A 17,384-nucleotide genomic window follows, 5' to 3' on the forward strand; every position below is an offset into this window, starting at 1 on the left:
ATTAACACAGCTTTAGCAATATTAATGGCAACAACTGAAATCAGAGAAAAAAAATATTTTTAGGATAGTATTTTACTTTTTTCACTAAAATATTGTGCAAGAAGGGGAAAAATATGTGTCCAAGGGCTAAGTTTTTGATCATTTAATACTGTTTGTAGCTGAGGTCAGTATTCACTTCTAATGCAAGAGTTTGTTTTACACTCATACTAAAGGGAAAAGTTTTATCCAAAGTGTCTGTAACTTTTTTGATCTATAAAACATTTGACTTCTTTTAAAAAGTGTAATTCTTGCAGAGACTAACAATAGAGCATGATGTTCAACACCAAGTTCTTTTATTTTTTCTCTTTGCTTCGCTCTCCAAGAACCACCCATTGTTCATGGGGTTTTCCAGAACCAAAGTGGCTTCTTTTGTTGGTCAAATGATTTTCTTGAAGCCATTGGTATTCTTTTTCTATAAATGAATTATAATTTCTACCACATTATTTTAGTTTTTTCACTTTTGAAATAAATGTAGCTAAAGTAGCCTTTACTTTATTTACATTCTCTTTGCTAATTTCTTCAGTTTTATATGATTTCGTTAAATAAATCCTTCCATAATCGTAATTTATCCACTCCTAAATCACGTATATTCGAGATAAGATTTTTTTTTTAAATAACTCCCTATACCGCAGGTGACCGCGACAGTCCCTTTATATTCTAAAAGTAAAAGTGTTAACTAACTGAAAAAAAAAAAAATCTTCTTGGAACTCGATGGAACATTTTTTTAGTTGATATTTAAAACAAAAAACTATGCATATATTCTATATCATTTTAGAAAATTCTTCCAGTTTGAACAAAAACAATCAGATTGCAATTTTTTTTTTCAATACATTTGAAATATATAAAGTTAAAAGATTATTTTAAAAGTAAATATAGACTTTTATTTAGATTAAAATGTCTCCATTTTTATTAAATAAAAATTTCTCATTTTTCAGATTTCCTTGAAAATAATTCTTGAACTTTGAACTTCTTTTAGCCATAAAATATAGAATATAAGTTTTACGAAAGAACTGTTTTTACTTTTTAAATAAATAATCATTGTAATTTATTATTATTAAAAAAAGGGCACTATATTTACAAAAATGTTGTGAGTGGGTTATTGCCATTTTTGTTGTTATTTTGAGTCACTGTGTACCGCTAAACAATATTTCTATGCTTTATGTATTTACGTTAATCACTAGCAATCGTAATAGACTGTAAATGTCAATAAATGACATCAAATAAGTAATAAAAACAATTTTAATTGTAATTAATGTGGTTTTATTTAAAAAAAAAAAAAAATTCCAGCGAACCAATCAAAAATATCTTATAAAGTTAATTTGTTAAAGAATAAAGATTATTTCTTGCATTGCTAAAGAATTTATGTTAGAAAACAAGAAAAAAATCTGAGGATTATATCGCATTGAATGATATTGAAGAAATTCAAGCAAACTTAGTTGACTAATTGTTAAACTTTTATATTACTTGCTAACATGTTTTAATATTGTGTTTTATTTACTTTTTCTCTCTATTATTAATCTGAAACTTAAGAAACTCTGAAGAACCTTCTAGAACTAGAGATGTAAAAAAGTGCCCTTAAAGTAAGAGACTTTCTAGTGCAAGCCCTTTAGCTTGGTTTCTTAGTAAAAAGAAACAACGTGTAACAACATCAAGCTAAGAAGATCTGCCAAGCATCAAAATATAGAGCTTAAATTAAAAATTGCCTTTTCTATCTTTTAAAAGAAAATGAAATATTATTCCTGCTGTCATGCTTTCTGAATGCCACAGCACTAAAAGAAAAGTAGCATTACGAATGCTCATGTGTTGTTATTTGATTGATGTAAATTAAATTTCCTTTTAGAGCGAAAAATGACAGAAGCATTACGTTGTGTGTGTTTACAAATAAATATAAGGTTGTATTGGTTGCATCAGCTCTTTCTGCGCATCAAGTGAGAGAATTCTACTTTTTATCAGCAAGACATCTGCAACCAAAAATCATGGATGCTTTAGCATATTCTATTCAAAATGCTGCCTTTCTCTGTAATACATTTGAGTAACAATTAGTAAATAATGTTTTAATGCGTTCGATCTACCCTACCACACATCAAACCTTGTAATTATGTAAATAATGTGCTAAATGACAATTCCTCAGTGGATTTATTAGATTTAAAAGTTTTATTCATTTGCTTTGTTAAACTTAATTTTATTTAAAACTTTTGATAAATTAATTACTGAAGAATTATATTTATGACTTTTGTCTTTCTTCTGCTTTTTTTACCCTAACCGCTTTGTGAGCCTTCAAATACAAATATATGATAAAAAAGGATTCATTAACAAAGACCTCATTAAGTTTCTTTTCTTAATTTGTTTTTTTGTTTTCAATAATAGATATAAAAAACAAATTAGTTATTAAATGGACTAACATCGTAAACTCAAACAAATTATAAAATAAATATTAAATAGAAATACTGAAAACTAATCTTGTAACTTTCTTATTTTACTGAACCAATGTTGCTAATTACTAATACTCTTAATCACTAATATTCTTAATTGCATTTCTCCAACTTAAACTTTGAAAGACAACTTTGCTTAAAAATAAATAAGCATGTGATAATTAAAAAGCAAAGCAATATACAGTATTGGACAAAACATTTGCAACCAAATAATGCTAATTTAGTTTCTTTATATAAAAGTGCGGCATTTTTTCAATTTAGAGAAATAACTATGTAACTGTTTAGAGACAAAGTTCTTCAAGTTTTATTCATCACAAAGTTCATTATTTGTACACGAAAATTAATAAATTAATCAAAAGTTTTAAAAAAAAAGTTGATTTCCTTCTGGACAAAACAAGTGCAACTCGACAAAATGTTCACCAAGCTGTATTTTGCTATCAATATTTCGTGGCGAATCCTTTGTTGTCCATCACAGCCTTGCATCTTCGAGGCATAGATTTGATCAGGTGATCAATGAAACTTTGTGGAATCGCTGCCCAGGCCTTTTGGATTTGTTCAAACAGTTGATCCTTATTACGAACACCTTCGCGATTAATTCTACGGTTGACGATCTCCCACTGGTTCTCGATAGGGTTGAAATCCGGAGATTGAGGTGGCCAATCCATCACCGATAGGTGGTTGTCTTGAAACCACTGCTTGACTACTTTTGCAGTGTATTTCAGATTGTTGTCTTGCTAAAAAATCCATTTTATTGGCATATTCCATTCAGCATGAGGTAACATAACATCTTTCAGGATATTTTTATACATAAAACGGTCCATTACTCCATCGTTTCGATGTATTGGACCTAGACCGTTAGCAGAAAAACACCCCCAGACCATTACATTGCTTCCACCATGCTTCACGGTCTTATGGCAGTAACGTAAATCGAGGCATTTTTCGAACGGTCGACGTACACAAATGCCATCGCTCCCAATGATGTTGAACTTCGATTCATCACTGAACAGGACAGTTCGCCATTTCTGCACATTCTAGTCAATATGAGCTGTAGCAAACAGGAGTCTTTTCTTCTGGTTTTTTAGTGAAATCAGCGGTTTCTTTGCAGGGCGTTGAGAAAACAATCCGGCTTCAACAGCACGTCGTCTGATTGTTCGGTCCAATACAGGTAGCTCTAATTGCTTTTGTATCTCGACTGATGATATCCAGGGATCCTTTTTGACGGATCTGACGATCATCGAATCCTCTCTAGAAGTGGTGGAACGCGGTCTTCCACCTTTGTTATCTGGTGCCAACTTCCCCGTAGAACGATATTTGGAACATAGTCTTGATACGGTCCATTTTTTCACGCGATATTTATCAGAAATACTTTTTTGTGACATTCCACTTACGTAATCGCCAATAATTTTTTTTCTTAGTTCCAATCCAAGACTGTCGGGAGCCATTTTTGCACTTGAAGTCATAAAAATAATAAATATTTCTGGATGCTACTGAATGCTTCCAGATGCTTCTTCTGGAAACTTCTGGAAGCTTCTGCATGCTTCTGGAAACTTCTGGATACTTCCTTTAATTATTAAAAAACTTCCGTGACGTTGACACGGACCAGACTTAATAAAATGAAACAAACCAAAAAAGTTGCACTTGTTTTGTCCGCTGCAAAATGGCACTTGTCAACGAAATTCTGCCTGTGTGCTGTCACCTGTCAGCTGATTGCTCATGTCATGGCATGCTATGACTCCAGACTCCTGAACTGTTTGCTGTGGTAGTATAGTTTGTTTCGTTTTTAAGACATGTAAAATTAGGAACACTTTTTAGCATTGTTCGATGTTGGTTGCAAATGTTTTGTCCAATACTGTATATATTTTTTCTGAATCGGAAAACACTACTACAAACTGCATACTTTCAGCTAAAACTAACTTATGGTTTTCTTTTGTTGGAAATATCTATTCAGTTATATCCGTGGTCAAACTGATATGAGACGAGCTTTGAAGCGTATATTAGAATTTATGGCTTTTATTCTTGTTACTTGTTTTACTCTACTAATCGAACTAGGCATGATAATAATCATAACCGCTCTTCAAATATATTGCCACATATCACGGAATATTGTTTTATGTTGTTTCACAAGAAGCCCATTAGAAGGTCAACGAGCTTCTGCAGATTTTTTTAACACTAAAAGCCCTTATGCAGTTTACTCATATTTCAAAATAAGTGATAATATATCAATTTTTCAACGTCAATACTTTGGCCTCGGCAAAGTGTCAAAGTCGTGTTTGGATCAATTGATCCACCTTGGGGCTTCTAGTGTTAAATAAGGTGTTGTTTCATCAAGACTGATTTTTATTGTATTCGATGATTTTATGATGATTCGATGATTTTATGATTATTCGATGATTTTATGATGATTCGATGATTTTATGATGATTCGATGATTTTATGATGATTTTTATTGTATTCGATGATTTTATGATGATTCGATGATTTTATGATGATTCGATAATTTTATGATGATTCGATGATTTTATGATGATTCGATGATTTTATGATGATTCGATGATTTTATGATGATTCGATGATTTTATGATGATTTTTAGGGTTTTGATTTAGATCTCTGAGCCATGGTCTTGTCAACAGGGTTTTCAGGTATTTTTTGATATTTTTAAAACTCATAAAATAAAATATAATTTTGATGTTTAAAATCTGAACTATCATTTTATCGATGAAAAAATGATTGAATTTCTTACTTTCTAACTTTTCATTAAGAAAGTTTATTTTCAGACTTTTTTAGCTTAAGTGCCAGTCTCCCTCCTTCTGATGAGGTAACCGCAGTTCTGCCAGCATGGCCGCCGAAAGGAGGGGGGGGAGGTAGACGGGGAAGATTCCCGGGGCCCCGTGTGTGTACAAACAATTTTTTAAAGTAACTTTTAAAAGATTTAAATAGTTTTGACTTTAAAAAGATTTAATTAACTTTTATTTTTAATTTTCAATGACCAGAGCACGCTTCTTTTGGTCCTGGGTATATAATTGATCATAATGAGGGCCCCTTAAGAAAACTTCCCCGAGGCCCGAAATTTCTCTCGGCTGTTATATCTACCAGCACTGTCGCCGATCTCTTAACATTTGTACATCAGCATTAGTATTTATACTAGATTTTCTTCAAGTAATTTTTTGTCGTTTTTAAATATGTAAAAAGTAAATGTATGTCATTTTACCATACCTGTATATGAAATTTATACTTTTAAGTTCAAAAAAAATTTAATTGGTTATTATTAAAATAAAAAGTAAAATAACAGCAAAAAATCTGATTGGTTGGTTTGCTTTTTGTCTACAGGGGAAATACTCTCACTGCTACCATTGGTTACATCGGAAAGTAAGACAAAATAAAAACTTCAGTAGCTTCAGTAGCTTTCTTTGAAATCGACAAAAAATTACAAATTGTACTCTTGAACTCTCAGAAAACAAAACAAAAAAGGATGAGCTACCTATTTACAGACCCAAGCATTCTTCTTGGTCAACCTTAGAAGATAAGAATATTCTATTACCTGGCTATAAGGAGGCAATATGATTCTTATTGCTCCTTTATCGCCAGTAAGCATATGCGTCTCGTTATTCGAGACAAGACGATGATATCCGGGACACAATTTTTAAATTCCGAGACAAAACTATTGTCCCAATTTATAACTTTATTCCGGGACAATTTTTTCTTTTGTCTCGTTTTTTTTCTTCCGGGACATTTCTCGCCTCGTTATGCTTGTCCCGGTTTATTTCGAGAAAACAATTCCGAGATGCAGACCCTTAATTACCAGTCTGTTTTTTCAACTAACTGAAACCCTAATATAAGAAGAAATAATTTTTATAACAAATCTAAAGAACTTGTTTCTCTTATCACTTTTAAAAACTTTTCTATTTTGTGTTTAGCCCATTCAAGGGCCGGCCTCCCCACTTAAAGAGGGCCCAAATTTATTATACAACAAAATAGTTATAAATTGTATAAATTTGGAGATGAAAAAAAAAAATCACGATTAAAGGGCCCCAAACTCTTAAACCAAGCTTACCAATATGCCCTATCCGCCCCCCCCCCCCCTCTACCACATTATTCAGATATCAGAAATCTTATTTTGTATAAGTTAGTTCGAGTACCACAAAATTGAACCTGGTGGTTATTTTGGTTCAATATGTGCCAGGTTATTAAAGTTTTCTTGTTAAACGAATTTACATTTTTAGCTTAAAAACGATTTTAAAAGTTGAAGCAACGTATTTTAAATTGTAAAATGTTATTTCAAAAAAAATAGTATAAATAAAGTATATAATGTATAGGAATAATAAAAATCACGAAAATACGGAACACATATTTTCCTTGTTTCTCGTCGGTTTTGTAGTTAAAATCTTAAGTCTTTAAGATAAAAATATCGCCATTGGCAACTGAAGAAAAACGCGGAAAATGCGGCTTCCATGTTTTCGTGATTTTCTTCTGTCCCTAAAAATTCATATTATAAATTTATTACACATATTTGTACTAGAGGAATAAAATTATTACTTCATAGACAATGTTACTCCTCTAGTAATATTTGTTCGTCTATCAACGCTAAAAAGCGTTCGAATCAGCAAATTCTTGCAATAAAACATAGCGAAAGAAGTGCTTTCCGAAATGGCAAAACGTTATAAAAAATCAGATGTCAGAATATTATCACCAATGATTATCGCCTTGATATGTAGGATTTGGTTTACCAACATAATGGACGGTGCCTTTCTTTGATCTTGGTTGGGGAGAGCAAGGAATCACTAAACATGCTAAAATTGCCCCGAAAAAATCTAATGCAGATGCTACCCAACAAATGATGGACGACCAGCCATGTCTATATTGGGACGACCATTGATTTTTGAAAGTTTTCTCTGAATAACCCAACCCAGCAAAACCTGCAATTGCTTAAGAGAAAAAGACAAGTTTAGTGAAATAAGCCCAACTTTGTTATCGCATATTGGCGTAATTAATCTCAATATATTTTACATCCAGGGCATATAGTTACATCCGGGCATATATTTAGATTAGTTAACAATCGTTCTTCCATCCCATTGCGCGAGAGTATCGCAGTAAATCAAGTTTCTTTAATTCAACATTATCAACTAAAGAAACTCAATCTGTAGCTCTTCTGTTGCTAATATTTTTATTTATTTCGCCTTAAACTTTCTATTTCTCAGTGTCTTAAAAATTAAAAAAATTTCATTTTAAAAATTCAGATGCACGAATCAATTTTGCTTAAAAAAAAAAGACTTGCAAATTTGCTTACTTATACTTACCACCTATAAGTCCAAACGAAAAAGCAACACCAGCAGTGTATTTCCAAGCAGATGTATGGTTCAGACAACATATCATTGACAGAACACATGTTAGAGCAAGAAACGTAGAGACTGCGGAGCTCATCAATAGCACCAAGATGATGTCTTTCTCTAAAAAAGGTTATAATTAATCATGAGATCAAATAGTGGCTCACCGAAGATTTTAATCATTTGAGTATGATCCAGAGTAAATTTTTTTTTTTAATTGAAAATATGAAACAATTAAAACTGGTGGTAATTTGTGAGATGATCTTCTTAGGTGGGAAAAGGATGTCTTTAGAACCCTCTACTTTACAAATATTGTCTATTTCTTGATGAAATATTTAATAACAGTTTAAAAGGTTCTCGCGTAAGTTTTCAATTCTCATGAGATGATCGTAACTTCTCTAAAATAAATTGAAACCCATGCCCGTGTTGTCATTGTGGTACAAACGTGATAAAACACTGTAAATGAGGTTTAGCTATGGGAGGCTAAGTATGAAGTTGTAATGACATAATTAAATTTCGTCATGTAGATATCATTAATAGAAACGGGTTGAACATTTATTTACAAGTTTCGATTATACCTACACCGTTTTCAATTTCATCTTCAAATTTGAACAAAGATTGTCTTTTAGTGCAAATTTCAACCAACACCATTTTACATTCTTCCCATAAACCAACTTTTATGCTTTCAGTAGAATGGGTTAGCCATTCGTTTCCATAACAACCCGCAACTAGTGCGCCAACGGCAACAGCAAAGCATAAAATGCTTATAAATAAAAGAGTCAAAGGTCCGGCTGACGACATTCCTTTATAAATCTAAATAATAAGATTGTCACGACTTAAAACTACTTTAGATGATTTAGAAAAAAGTAAATCAATAGAACCAAAGTGTTCGTTCTAGTCATAAAACCACTAACTTCGTAAAATAAAACTTCTTACAGCTTAGGAATATATTTTTTAATAAAAACGAAGTTTCTTTATTTTTAAACTAAATTCTTTACAATTTTCAAACGACCAAGATTATCGAAAACTCAAAAAGATTCTTTCGATAACTTAAAAATATTCATAACAACGGTTTTTTTTCAATAGGTTTCCGTTTTTGAACAATGTTAACAACAAGTTTGTAACGAAGCATAAACTTGTGATGGATTTTTACTTCAAACAATTAAAAAATAAATAAACACGACCTCCTTCTCTTTGCTTTTGACGAAAGTTATGATAAAAGTTAGAAAAGTGCCAGCTTAACTTTGCAGCGCAATATTTGACTTAATATCATACGTAAGTTAAAAAAAAAAAAGCAACTGACGGTAATTAAAAATCTGCATCGTAAAAATCATTAAAAAAGCGGTTCGATTAAAAATAAATACTTAACAACATTTTTGATGGCAATTTCCTTTTTTTTTCGACGTGCGTAAGGTGGTTACATAATTATTGCTCATTCGAATTATGACGCAATAATTTAGTTTTTTTTAAAAAGCTTCAGCCGTGCGGTGGAAAAAAATGACGGAGAAAAGTTCAAAAGAAAATCATGAAAGCAAATGAATATAAAGAGGAAACATAATAAGGATCTATCTTAATTAAGTGGAAATATAATAAATAATTAAAGGATTTTTGATAATAAGTTAATGTTCGCTGATAAAATCGTAAAAGAAATAGAATTAAACAGAAATTGGCAAACGTGAAAAAAATTATTTAACACGTTGACCGCCGTGTGGGACACCGGTGGCCCATACGACATATCTGACTTTAGCATGTTATTCTACTCGTCGGCCACCGGTGTAGTGACTCAAAACAACAACAAAAATGGCAATAAAACCCTCACAACTTTTTTGTAAATATAGTGCCCTTTTTTTAATAATAATAAATTACAATGATTATTTATTAAAAAAGTAAAAACAGTTCTTTCGTCAAATATATTTTCTATATTTTATAGTTAAAAGAAGTTAAAAGTTCAAGAATTATTTTTAAAGAAGTCTGAAAAGTAAGAAATTTTTATTTAATCAAAATGGAGACTTTTTAATCTAAATAAAAGTCTATATTTACTTTTAAAATAATCTTTTAACTTTATATATTTCAAATATATTGAAAAATTAATTGCAATTGGATTTTTTTGTTCAAATTAGAAAAATTTTCTGAAATTGTATAGAATATATGCATACTTTTTTTGTTTTAAATATCAACTGAAAAAATGTTCCACCGAGTTCCAAAGAGATATATATTTTTTTCAGTTAGTTAACACTTTTACTTTTAGAATGTAAAGGGATTGCTGCGGTCACTTGCAGTATAGGGAGTCATTAAGGTGGTAGTATGGTCAAAAATATCAAAATTTTTCATTTTTTGAAAATAACTTTTCTTGGAACTTTCATTCATGCTGAAAATGATAGAAATATTTATTTTCCAAGATAATTTATATAAAGCCTTCTATTTTTCATTTAAAAAAAAGTACTATGAAGTATTGCTCCTTAGCAACGGCATAGCAACAAGGTAAACATCATGTATTGATTCTTATTGAACTGCCTTAAGCAAGTATTTTCTATTATAAGTTTTTAGAAAATACTATGTAATATTTGGCTTCTTTTTTGCCTTAAAAATTACAAAACCAGCATTTATATATGCTGATATCACTTTATTTTTTGTCATGTTTGTAAAGTGGCTTAAAAGCAAATGTTATCTGTTTCAGTTATTGATGTTGAATATAGAGTATAATCACTTATTATTGTTTTTTAAATTATTTAATTTAGATTAAAACAGATATATTATTTCTAATTGTTCAATGTGAAAACTGATGTTTTGAGAAGAAAAATTGGTGCCTCCAGAGTGTTTAAAAAAAGAAAAAGCACTTCAAGAAAATCAAGTTTACCAATTTTTTTCCAAAATGAAGATACTTTTGTTAGTAAAGAATTGCCATAAATTGAGAGAAATGCTTTAAGCATTTAACCTAACTTTACAACACCAACCAGCAATGTTATTGCCAATAATGAAGCTAGTCCACAGCCTCAATGTAATAATGAGTCCAGCTATGTTTCAGTTGATCTTGATAATATTGTACAAATTCTTACCTCAGTTGGAACATGACCTAACTGTGAGAGCAAGTCTATCAACATGAGTATAGATCAAAAAAATTAAAAAGGTTTAAGTTCTTTGTTGCTGTTGAGTTGCATTGAGTGTTTATCAAGTACAAAGTTCTATACCAGTAAAAAAGTTTCAAGTAAAATTTCTGAAAAATTTTTTGATATAAATCTACATTCAGTAATTGAAATGCATGAAATTGGAAAAGGACAGTACATTAGAAAAAGTAAGAGATGATACTGGAATTTTAGATATTACTGTTTCTTGTGATACATGGCAGAAACAAGGACATAACTCTTTAAATGGTATAGTAACTGTTGTTGTAGTCCATACAAGAAAATTCAATGAAGGATTAGCTGGTATGCTAAACGTTTATTTAGAGCTTGGTATTTATCCTGGTAAAAACTGTAGTACATTTTGCAATCAAAGAGGTCAAAGAATTAGAAATATAGCATAAAAATCTACTGATGAAGTAAAGCAATGTTGGAAACAAATTAGGACAAAATAAAAAAGTTATAGTGATCAAGATGAAGAAAGAGAAGGAATAGCTTATGGTTCTTAACGTTTTTAGAATTTTATTTTATTTCAATCTCCCAGTTGATAGAGTAAAGTTGAATTTGGTAATCAAAATTTTTGCTTTTAAAAATACTTTTTTTTAATTCAAAATTTTTCTATTTTTCTTAACAAGGATATCAACTTTTGTAAGGTACTTAAAAAATTAAATAAAAATTATGAAAACTTAGTTTGCTACTGCTAATACATTGGGGAGTGATTAAAAATCTTTAGAAATAAAATGAGAGCTTATTTGATATTTTAATTTGTTTTTTTAATGTTAATTGTATTAAATTGCTGATTTCTCAGAATGGCATTTTTTAGCACGGTGTGATAAATTACTTGAGAACTACTTGTTATGATGCTTTAAAATTTTGTACAGTTATAATAACATATATAATGAACTCACTGAAGCAGTATATTTTTTTAACATTACTTTTTTGCAGAGTTATGGGCTCCAAAAGGGGGCTGTTTTAGGGTAAATTTTGACCCATTAGTTGTATATGCTGTATCTCCTTGGTGCTTTAAGCCAACTTTATAATTTTGCTTCCATGAATTCTTTAATATGTTATAAGTAAACAGTAAAAGTTTGAGTTTTATAGCATCTACCATTGTCTCAATATTTATTGCAGCGCTTTTTGACTTTTTTAGGTTTTGGGACCCAAAAAATGGGTCCAAATGTGAAATTTTAATTTATTTTTTTTTTAAAATGTGTTATGCAGTTTTTTAATATTATCTGAAAAAATCAATATTTTTTGGTTGAAATAAACGATTTTAGAATTTTGATCATACTACCACCTTAAAGAAATACAAATGTATGTGAATACATAAAAACCTTGTTTTCCGCCATTTCAAAACAAAATAAAATGGCGGAAAACAAGGTTTTTATGGACTCATTGACATTTGTATTCCTTGAATTTGAGTTTTTTTTTACTTGTATAACTTGTTTTAGTATATGAAGTATTTTCAAGTAACATAATTTTATCATCATATGCTACTTAAGAGTTTGTTAAAATGTTTTTTGTTAATTTTGAATAATGATTTATTATTCTATAAATACTACATATTTGAAATAGCTTTACTTAACAACTTCAGCATTTCCTGTAATATACAAGTAACATTATTTACTTAAGCATTATAGGAAGCTTAATGTGATAATTGTCAAAAAAATAATAAAATAAAATGTCAGTGTAAAATGAAAAATTATATTAAGTACTCAGAAATGTTTCTGATATATATTATTGGTTTTAAAAACAACAACAACAAAAAGATTAGATCTTATCCCGAATATACAGTACTGTGCAAAAGAAAGTAACACCTAAGAAATTTTTTAAAAAATGCACATTTAAATAAATATAAGTAAATAATATTGAGTTTTTATTAAATTAAACTAAGATATTCTTTTAAATAAAACTATATTTATTCATTTTAGTTAATGATTTCGTTAATAATATAATTTTTTTTATTAATATTTATTAGATGGTTTCAACTCGTATCATTTTTCACCCACTTATAATGTTTGCTCATTTATTGCGAACAAGGATCAACACTAGAAATTGATTACATCAATCACTGTACTATTTATTTATTTTGTTTAAATTTATTATTGTTAAATATTTTTTGATAAATAAGAATGTGGCGAAGAATTTTTAGTAACTGTTGAGTTCTCGCGTTAATTACAGATTTTTTTGTCTAAAAAAATTTTTTTTTTTTTTCAAAAGTTTTGTTTTATAATAAAATTACTTTTCAGTACTAATAAAATGCCAAAGATATCAATAAATGACAGAAATCGCATCATTGTTTTACATGAAGAGGGCTATAGTCAAGTTAAAATAGCCAAATGTGTGAATTGTTCACGAGCCTCAGTTCCAAAAATAGTTAAAAAATATAATGAAACTGGTGATGTAGTGGATAAAAAGAGGTCTGGTCGTCCCAAGAAGTTAAGCCTATGTGATGAACAGTTTTTAAAAGTAACAGCGCTACGAAATCGCAAGAAAGTAAGCGTTCAAGATCTTAAAAGAGCTAGTGGAACTTTAGTACATGCATCTACTGTGCGACGATCTCTAATAAAATCTGGATTAAAAGGCTGTGTAGCTATTAAAAAACCTTTACTACGCAAAGGTAATAAAGAAAAAAGATTAAAGTTCGCCAGAGAGCACAAAGAGTGACAGAAAAATCAATTGGACAAGGTATTGTTTACAGACGAATCTAACTTTCAAATATTTGGGACGAATAGACGTCAGTATGTTAGGTGAAGAAAGGGAGAGGCATTGAAAGAGCCATGTCTAGCATCAACTATCAAACATGGCGGGGGGAATATTCAAGTTTGGGGGTGTATTTCAATAAAAGGGGTAGGGGGCATTTTTAGAATAACAGAAAAGCTTACAGGTGAAAAATATAAAAATATTTTACATAATCATACTGTGCCTTCTGGACAAATCAGTTAAAAATTGTTTGTCAAATCTGGAAGAGGAGGAAGTGCTTAAAACCATGCCTTGGCCTCCTCAAAGCCCTGATTTGAACATAATCGAACATGTGTGGGACTACTTAGAAAGAAGATGGAAAGGTTGCCAAAGAATGTAAATGAACTTTGGAATGTTCTAAAAGAAAAATGGTATAATATCCCCATCACATTTATTGAAAATCTGTATAAAAGTATAACTAAAAGGCTCCAAGATAATATTGTAAATAATGGTGGTCACACTAAATATTAATTAAGTCACTATGTATAGTTATAAATTTAAATGTTTTTAATAAAACTTGTATTATATTACACAATTTAATAAAAAATATGTTTGTACATATATCTTTGTTTTAATTTCATTTTGTTTGACATTTTATCTTGAATATATAAAAATTCTCCTAGGTGCTACTTTCTTTTGCACAGTACTGTACATGAATTAGAAGTGGATAAATTACGGTTATGGAAGGATTTATTTTACGAAATCATATAAAACTGAAGAAATTAGCAAAGAGAACATAAATAAAGTAAAGGCTACTTTAGCTACATTTATTTCAAAAGTGAAAAAACTAAAATAATGTGGTAGAAATTATGATTCATTTATAGAAAAAGAATACCAATGGCTTCAAGAAAATCATTTGACCAATAAAAGAAGCCACTTTGGTTCTGGAAAACCTTATGAACAATGGGTGGTTCTTGGAGAGCGAAGCAAAGAGAAAAAGTAAAAGAACAAGGTGTTGAACATCATGCTCTATTGTTAGTCTCTGCAAGAAATACACTTTTTAAAAGAAGTCAAATGTTTTATAGATCAAAAAAGTTACAGACACTTTGGATAAAACTTTTCCCTTTAATATGAGTGTAAAACAAACTCTTGCATTAGAAGTGAATACTGCCCTCAGCGATAAACAATGTTAAATGATCAAAAACTTAGCTCTTGAATAACGTTGAAATAACGTTGATCGACGTTGACCAACGTTATTTTAACGTTGTGTGCTTGCTGGGTATTTAACCCAGGGACCAATAGAAGCTCTGTCATTGAAAACTAAAAATGAAAGTTAACTAAATCTTTTAAAATTCAAAGCTATTTAAATCTTTTAAAAGTTATTTAAAAAAATTACTTTTACACACACGGAGCCCCGGGAATCTTCCCCGTCCACACCCCCTTCCTCTCGGCAGCCATGGTAGCAGCTAAAATGAATGATGGTTACTCTGCTAGAAGCATGCAAATATCAAGTAGAGTAATATACCAAGATGTTGTGTATTTGCTTGAAAATTCTAAAACTTTAATTAAAATTATTTTTTACGCGTGCAACCAAACCTTATGCGCGCGTGAACGCGTATGTACGAAATATACGCGTCAAAAATAATTTTGTTAACAAATTTTAAATTCTTTAACCCAAAAAACTCTTATTTTCACATATAATATGTTTATTTACAATTTTTATCAAATTCTATTGATTTTTTGCCGTTTTTTGATTATCCTGAGTCACTGTGCGGTGACAGGCACATAAAAAAAAACACAAATCACATCAAAAGTATCTCAAAACAAATCAAATCATCTCAAAACAAACCAAATAATTGTATTTCAGCCCATTTTTTTTATATTAAAACTAAAAGCGTGAAAACAATTTTTGGACATTTTACAAAATCCTAATGGCGGTCAACGTGTTAAGAAGAATTAATCATTTATGGATCCGCGCTAACTGGTTATAATAGAATTAATGTCAAAAATACTAAATAGTAAAAGTTATCAAACGAACAAAAGATGACAGTAGAGTAAAGCTTTTACCGACTTTTAAATTTACTGGTAAATCGGTAAAATGGTAAGTTATAAAAAAGCATAAAATCTCATAAACAGTAGCCCATAAAATGTAGTAATAAACAAAGCATTAAATTTTGAGATTTACTTTTCATATAAAAGATGAACTCTGAGGAAACAAAGTGTATCAAATAAGTCATCACTCATTTTGGATCAAATTTTTGTCACAAACAATCCAGCAGCAGAAAAGACTCGCTCAGACTTGACCCTTTTTGTTGGGATGATCTCCAGTACATTGAACAAAAGTTTGAGATTTTCAATTACTTTTTCAGTTGCTTCGTAGACCCACATTTCTTTTGAAACGGCCTTGAATTCATCATTTGAATTGTCGCGCTTTTTTTAGCCGAATGCTAATAGCCTCATCAAGCACATCTTCAAGTGAAAGAGGATTTTAATCTCAATCAAAATCCAAATGAAAGTTCACTTAAAGACGAAATTTGAATAAATTCCAAACCATCTGAATTTGTTAGGAAAAGCGTAGATAGCAAGTTTTTCCCAGTCTTTCAAAGTACAGAATTTGATAGGCATATTGAAAACTTCATACTCTTCAATGTGGAACAAGCATTCTGGATTTAAAGGATATCTGTTCAAGCTCACAAATTTGCTCTGTCTTCTCTTCAAAACGTCTAAAAATTGCACTCTTCATTGCGATGCAAAGAGTTGAATCTTGTTCTTTCAGTCGGTTTGTGAGAAACTTGAAAATTCCTTTAACAGTAAGGAGAGCTGCATTTTGTCAGCAAAGAGCTACTGCTGCTAATTTGACTGTGTAGCAACAATCCTGAATAAAATGTCTACTTTGAATTACTGCAAATCAAATGTGGAGAAATGTCCTTCAATACTCTACAAATTGAATCTTTGACTTTGAGGAACTGTTGAATCATTATGCAATCTGTAGGAACTGCTCCATCTCATTATGCAATCAACTGAAACCTATTTTCCGTACTGTTTCTTGAATTCTTCTTGAAGGACCTTGCTTGTATCTTCAAATTTGTTGTGGATTTCTTGGGAAGGCTTCTCCTACAGCACTTCCTGAACCACCAAATGCATTCCATGGATGTAACAAGAACCAATTTTCTGAACTTAACCATCATGGAAGTTCTATCCATAACTGAGCAGAGGATGCTGTCACCAATTTTTTACCCTAAAATCTGCCACTTTTTTTTGATAAAACTGCTGCAGATTTTTCAGATGGTAAAGATCCAAAAATTAACGTTACGCCCAAAGTCCAGTGTTTTTTATTTTTATGACTATTCATATTTGTATATCTTCGCTTTTTCAAAGAAGTGCACTCACCCAGTGTAATTGATAAGCGTATTCCAATTGTCAATAAAGAGTTGAAAGCTTTTTAAAATCATTTCTCACACCAGCTAGAAACTTTTTAACTTACTGGATTGCTTATTTGTGATTTTTTGGAAAATTATAACCTTTTTCAGACATCGCAGATCAAATGAAAGAGCTGTCAACAATCGGATTAAAACTAAATCCATCCAAGTGCTGTAAGTATTGAAATCACTTCTTCAATTCGTTGTTCTAAAAAAAAAAAAATCTTGCAGTTTTTTGATTCTGTTCCAGTTTTTATTGTCAAATTTACCTGTGTCCCCTTTCTGATTTTGATTTGTCTAGGCGATACAAAATTTCAGTTGTAGATCTTAAATATTGACTCTTCCATATATTTTGAAAGTAACTGTTTTTC

At 30.4% G+C, this 17,384-nt stretch overlaps 2 protein-coding genes and 2 pseudogenes across 6 annotated transcripts; 2 read left to right on the top strand and 2 right to left on the bottom strand.

Moving 5' to 3' along the window:
• Positions 1-6,741: 6,741 nt before the first annotated feature.
• LOC145185499 (uncharacterized) lies at positions 6,742-9,049 on the bottom strand. Of its 4 annotated transcripts, none has more exons than XM_090099271.1 (4): positions 8,978-9,049; positions 8,372-8,606; positions 7,767-7,916; positions 6,752-7,394 (listed from the first exon to the last, which is right to left on the bottom strand). In XM_090099271.1, exons 2-4 carry the CDS (start codon positions 8,592-8,594, stop codon positions 7,156-7,158), a joined length of 612 nt encoding a protein of 203 aa, XP_089955397.1. In that variant the 5' UTR covers positions 8,595-8,606; positions 8,978-9,049; the 3' UTR covers positions 6,752-7,155. The 4 variants fall into 4 exon arrangements, with proteins under 4 accessions (XP_089955398.1, XP_089955397.1, XP_089955395.1 ...); XM_090099269.1 differs by lacking the exon at positions 8,978-9,049 and adding an exon at positions 8,730-8,868; XM_090099270.1 differs by lacking the exon at positions 8,978-9,049 and adding an exon at positions 8,708-8,848.
• A 390-nt stretch (positions 9,050-9,439) lies between these two features.
• LOC149884325 (uncharacterized) lies at positions 9,440-14,108 on the top strand. 2 transcript variants are annotated; one of them, XR_016455530.1, is made up of 3 exons: positions 9,440-9,621; positions 9,724-9,771; positions 10,042-10,301. XR_016455530.1 is itself a non-coding variant. In XM_090097470.1 (3 exons), the coding sequence occupies exon 3, from the start codon at positions 13,172-13,174 to the stop codon at positions 13,577-13,579; it is 408 nt and encodes a 135-aa protein (XP_089953596.1). In that variant the 5' UTR covers positions 9,440-9,621; positions 9,724-9,771; positions 12,891-13,171; the 3' UTR covers positions 13,580-14,108. The 2 variants fall into 2 exon arrangements, 1 of the variants encoding a protein (XP_089953596.1); XM_090097470.1 differs by lacking the exon at positions 10,042-10,301 and adding an exon at positions 12,891-14,108.
• The window catches only part of LOC149884326 (uncharacterized), a 395,582-nt pseudogene continuing 388,754 nt past the window's right edge, over positions 10,557-17,384 (top strand).
• LOC149884327 (uncharacterized) overlaps positions 15,767-17,384 on the bottom strand; it is a 2,385-nt pseudogene continuing 767 nt past the window's right edge.

The sequence above is a fragment of the Hydra viridissima genome, unplaced genomic scaffold (assembly GCF_058129835.1).
Source record: "Hydra viridissima isolate aposymbiotic clone 2 unplaced genomic scaffold, HvirCarnegie_v1 scaffold_9, whole genome shotgun sequence".
Taxonomy (NCBI): Eukaryota; Metazoa; Cnidaria; class Hydrozoa; order Anthoathecata; family Hydridae; genus Hydra; species Hydra viridissima.